Source organism: Miscanthus floridulus, chromosome 17, assembly GCF_019320115.1.
Source record: "Miscanthus floridulus cultivar M001 chromosome 17, ASM1932011v1, whole genome shotgun sequence".
Taxonomy (NCBI): Eukaryota; Viridiplantae; Streptophyta; class Magnoliopsida; order Poales; family Poaceae; genus Miscanthus; species Miscanthus floridulus.
Genome location: NC_089596.1, coordinates 57,141,226 through 57,146,962, shown reverse-complemented (window position 1 = coordinate 57,146,962; position 5,737 = coordinate 57,141,226). Strand labels below are relative to the sequence as shown.

At 47.5% G+C, this 5,737-nt stretch overlaps 1 protein-coding gene across 1 annotated transcript; it reads left to right on the top strand.

Annotated features, from left to right (window-relative positions):
• The first annotated feature begins 749 nt into the window (after positions 1-749).
• LOC136518034 (rho GDP-dissociation inhibitor 1-like) lies at positions 750-2,717 on the top strand. The gene is made up of 5 exons (XM_066511685.1): positions 750-1,065; positions 1,190-1,256; positions 1,353-1,571; positions 2,207-2,331; positions 2,404-2,717. Exons 1-5 carry the CDS (start codon positions 913-915, stop codon positions 2,485-2,487), a joined length of 648 nt encoding a protein of 215 aa, XP_066367782.1. The 5' UTR covers positions 750-912; the 3' UTR covers positions 2,488-2,717.
• Positions 2,718-5,737: the final 3,020 nt, after the last annotated feature.

The following is a 5,737-nucleotide window of genomic DNA, read 5'->3' as shown; positions in this document are numbered from 1 at the left end:
CCTCTTTTCAATTAAATCAAATAAATTTTAAGGCACATAGTAAGTGCTAGATGCAATAAAGGATTAATCTCCTATGGAAATTCAATGGAGATTATCTGACCTTAAAATTGATGATGGCTATTTTCTACATATGTTATCATGTTAACAAAGATGGAAGACGAGCCACATGCATGAGCGAGTAGAGCTGCGCCGTGCATAGGCTCGGGCTCGAGTAGTCAGGACATAGTATGAGCGGTGCGAGCAACGCCATGTATTAAATAAGTTTAAAAAAACATATTGTTGGATTGAATGTTTGGAAATTCTTAAAAACACTGAAAGCCACGGAATCATAAAACAGACGTTGGATAATGGAGTATAGATCTTTCAAACAAAAGGAAACAGAATAGACATGATATAATTTTCATGATAAGAATATTTTACAGCTTGGTCCAAATTAGACAGCATGCAGCATGCATGTAGTATTATGCATTTTTTTCACCAAGTCGTCTTTTCCTGTCTAAGAAAATTGGTAAATCTGCATGCATGCACTTATTTTTCAACCCAAAAACAGAGACAAGACAAGGAAAACATGGAGCGACACGGAAGGAAAGAAACAAACGCAACAGGAAAATTCATGCCAACCACAGAAACTACCATGCCAAAGCGTAACGAGCGGTGCGACGTAACGGTTGGCTCCCCGGATCTCCAGCAGAGGTGCTTACACAAGGAGTGGTGATGCGCACACCGGGCGCCAGTTCCGCAGCCGCCCGGCCCGCTCTCTTGTAAGCTACGGACCATTTCTCTTCCCTCTCTATCTCCACTTTGAGTAGTGCTGCCCCGTCCTCCTCTTTTCCATTGTCGTTTGTTCTCTCACGCGCGCCACCATCATCCCTGTCAACCGCGTTGGGAGCGCAACCGTGTGCATAGCAGCCCATGGACGATAAGGAGAAAGAGAAAGAGAAGGTGAAGGAGAAGCACGCCAACGGGACCGACGTTGAGGAGGAAGAAGAGGACGAAGAAGGTAACAAGCGCATTGTCGTGCTTGGCCCCCAGGTCCCCCTCAAGGAACAGCTCGAGCTCGACAAGGTATGTATCATCAATGCCTGAATAATTCAATGGTGCGTTGCTTTGATGTAGGATTTGACATATTCATTTCTGTTTCTTCTGAACAATCAAAACTACTCTAATGATCTGCTACTTGCTTGCATAGGACGATGAGAGCCTGAGGAGGTGGAAGGAGCAACTCCTTGGGCAAGTCGACACAGAGCAGCTGGGAGGTGATTATAACCTCTTATTTATCACCCTATATATCCTCATGTTCATATGGATCGAGCCATGGTGCATTCCTCAACAAACGAACATTTTTCATGCAGAAACCGCGGAACCAGAGGTTAAGGTGCTGAACCTGACAATCCTGTCACCTGGCAGACCGGATCTGGTCCTTCCGATCCCATTCCAGGCGGACGAGAAGGGCTATGCATTTGCTCTCAAGGATGGCAGCCCCTACAGCTTCCGTTTCTCCTTCATCGTCTCCAACAACATCGTGTCAGGCCTGAAGTACACCAACACTGTCTGGAAAACTGGAGTAAAAGGTTTGGACCTCACAAGCGTAATGCATGATAACTAGTATTCTCAACACTTCACATCAGCTTTGAGTCGACATGCTGTCATCGAGAATTCGCGAGCCAACATATATAGTACAGATCACATAAAGGGAACGTTTGCATCTCATCTGATATTCTGCTTCAAATTAAACAACAGACATGAGTACTGTCAACTTCCCGTTTTGTTCTCTCTTTTGTTTTGGAAAGTAACAACTTTCTATTTCTCTAGTTCAAGATGTACTTAAAGTTGAAGTGTAATTTGCATCTTTAGTGCAGTTAAATAATAAAATTTTTAGTGGTTCATCGTGGTTAGGAGGCATCACATGGTTCACATGATTATGCAATCAATTTAAGATGTCGTAATACTGGTAATGTGGTAACTGCTACTATAGAACAAAAGGAATGGAACTCTACTTTAAGATTAAACATGATGTATATATCGAATAATCAGGTAATCAGGTTCATGCATGCTACATGTCATATCAGTCATTGCATTGCTCATCCAACCACAAAGAATAACATGAGAATATACCATCTGGTTTAGGAGCAGGGTTTAATCCTTTGTAATCTTTCTACCATTATTGTCCAAATGATGTTGTTGATATTTTCAACGTTTCTTGCAGTGGAGAACCAGAAGATGATGCTGGGGACATTCAGCCCCCAGTTAGAGCCCTATGTCTACGAGGGCGAAGAAGAGACCACCCCTGCTGGCATTTTTGCAAGAGGTTCTTATTCTGCTAAATTAAAGGTATTTATACTTACCACGATTTTCCTTTGATGCTTGAAGATGCTTCACCAATCACTAATGCCGCATTCTCAGTTTGTTGATGATGATGGCAAGTGCTACTTGGAGATGAGTTACTACTTTGAGATTAGAAAGGAGTGGACAGCAGGAACCCAATGATGTGGACCAGGGCTGACTCGTCGGAGTATGTTAGAGTTCATAGCTAAACCAAGCAGAAAATGTGCTATTGCTTCAAGAATGATTCATTCACTACTTCTTCATCATTAATCGCATTTTAATTTATTTTTTGAGTTGTCATTGTACGTTGTTTGTCGCATAAAACTATTTATTCGCATATATAATTCATGTATGGAGATACTCAGAGATATTTATGTAGTGTTGTTGAACTTCTCAACCCGAAACACACAAGATCTGTTTGACTTATATTCATCAATTCTTCGGCATTTTTGTATCCTGTAGTTGTGGGGTTGTCACTAAATTTGCAAGCTTGTTGCTTCTTAGTACATTTAATATTAAAAGTGCGATACCGGGACATGTTTGGAACTGTGATCTCTCACCACATGGTGTGGTGGCCGTGTGGTGGTGACCATGCCGCAATATGTATAGTCATCTTCATAGTATCTCGCAGTAAATGAGTTTGTTGAGGTTGTGAGAATCAAGTGGACCATGTGCGATCTGGCGGGATTCTCCACTCCTTTTGACCGCCGCCGTGAGATATGCGATCTCAAACGCAGCACTAGTATCGGTCACTACTACAAAAACGAATTTGCGCAGCGTCATCAAAATAGCCTCCGTGGCGGGCACAATTTTTGCCCGCTGCGATTAATGCCCATGATTTACCGAGGCGGGCCTTTTTTATTTACTGAGGCGGACGTCTTAAGATGTCCGCCACGGAAAATACCCTATTTTCCGCGGCGGACGTCTTAAGACGCCCGCCACGGTAAATCTATTTACCGTGGCGGGCATATTATAAGGTCCGCCACGGTAAAAGGCCGAGGCCCAGTTGGCCCAGCAAGGCCTGATTTCTGCCTTTAGTATAAAAGCTAGGTGCCTCTGGTTTCGTCGTCTCCGCCCGTTTTCCCCCTTTTCCATGGCGTAGGCAGGCATGGTGCTTCAACACACACACTCCACTCTCGTCAGCCATAAGCCTATATAAGTAGGCCACCTGCTTCCTGCAATCCATCCATCCATCGCTGCAATCAAGCACGTATCCACCAAATCCAAACACAGCAGCAAACCCGTTTCAAGGGAGCAAGAGAGGATGAGCTCGTCGCTGCAGTCCTGGGTGGAGCAGGCGGTTGCGGTGCGGCGGGCGGCGTGGCAGCGCGTGACCGGGCGACGTGCGACGGCCGAGCGACGGCGCGCACGGGGCCGCGACAGCCTCCTCCAAGGCCGGATCGAGGTCTCCCGGCGACAGATCGAGGCTCCTGACGGTGGATCGACGACGACAGCCTCCTCCAAGGCCGGATCGAGGTCTCCCGGCGACGGATCGAGGCTCCCGCGGTGGATCGAGGCGTCTCGGCGGCGGACCGACGACGACAGCCCCCTCCAAGGCCGGATCGAGATTCCTGGCGGCGGATCGAGGCGTCCCGGCGGCGGATCGACGACGACAGCCTTCTCCATGGCCTCACGGTGGATCCAGCGCCCTCGTCGTCCACGACGCGGGTCCGGCCTCCTCTTCGTCCACGGCCGCGGATCCGGCCGATCTGCGCTCCCTGGCCGCAGATCCGGCGAGGTCGTCCTCCCTGGCCGCGGATCCGACGAGGATGACCTCTTCGGCGGCAGATACGGCGAGGAGGAGACCCTGGCGGTGGATCCAGCGAGGTGCGGTGGCGCTGGTATTGGGTTGGGAACGGGCTCATCGGTGGGCTCAAGAATGGGCTCGCCGACGGGCTCCTAGGTTTTTTTTTGTTTTTTTTAAATAATTTACCGCGGTGGGCGGTGTAACGTGACCGCCATGGTAAAAGTATATTTACCGCGGCGGGCACGTTACACCGCCCGCCGCGGTAAATCGGTTAACCACGGCGGGCAAAGCCGCCCGCCGCGGTTAAGCCACGATTTACCGTGGCCTCTAGGCCGCGGCGGACGGCTTTGCCCGCCATGGGAAACTGAAAACATCCGCCTCCAGTAAAGTTTGTGTAGTAGTGGGTTGTGTTTTCACAACGAACCTTTCAGAGGGAGCCACGTTGAGATCTGACGTGGCTATAGTGGCGTTCGAGCTAGAGAGGAAGTGAGGGTGTCCGGGGACTGACTGAGACGAACTGAAGGAGGTGAAGGTCCTGCTGGGTGCTGCCATCAACTTCCTCCCAGGCCATGGCTTAAAAAGATTCTTTCTTGTTGTCTCGTTGGTGCGATGTAAGTTTTGCCTTTCTCTAGCTTTTGTCTTTGATCTTCTTGAACCTATGATCAGAAGGTCTTCTTCCTCCTTTGAAGTTATTTCTTTGGGAGAGCATGTGTTCTCTTTCTCGGTCTCTTGCAAGGCAGTGGGTTTTCATATTTATGACCTCTAGACTTTTTAGTGCTTGGATTTCAATGTGTTCCATATTTGGCACAATGGTGATACTCCCTTTCTTCGTGAATTCTGCCATTGGCAGTAGGAGCAGGACTTGGCTTGATCTTTGGTCAGGACAAAAATCTACGAATCGATCTTTCGTTGTTGTGCTTATGGGTGCTAATAGTCAGCTGGTTGGTCCATCTTGGCATGCTCAAGCTCCTTCCAATAGCGGTCTTCTTCCTCGCCGTTAGTGTTTAAGCGCCTTAATTTCCTAAGAAATTTTGGTCATTGGTCATCATAAGTTTGGAGTCTCTTTCGCTCCTCATTCAAGTAATGGCATGGATTCCTCAGTTTCAAATCATGTTCAGAGTGGCAATCTAGCTCGATCTGCTCTAACCTCTTTACATCTAAGTTCTCCCTCTAGATCTTCTTTGGTCACTCGCTACTGTGTCCACTATTTCTTGTTTTCTCATGGGCAAGCCGAGTGTTGGTGCAAAATTAGATGTTCGGCTTGTTTTTGTTAAGGACATGTTTCCTCGTCTGCTGCTTCCTGCCTTGGTTTTTGGGAATCTCTTTGGAAAATTTGGCTTCCTTTGGTTCTCCTGTGTCCCTGTTGTCTACCATGACCTACTTTTCTCCCTCTTAAGCTTGTAGATGAGTCCAGGTGTCATGGGTCTGTAACCGCGGCAAGCATCATTGTTCGTCAAATGTTAAGAGTGTGGGCCTCCGGTGACTCTGGTGGACACAAGAACATAAGAGAAGACATGGCGATGTATCCTGGTTCAGGCTATCAGAGCCCTACATCTAGCAGTGAGTAGTTCTTTATATTCGAGAGCATCCAAATTGGGGGTTACAACAATAGAGAAAGAGTTTTGGCATGGGATCACTCGGTTCTATCCTAGGCTCATCAACGGT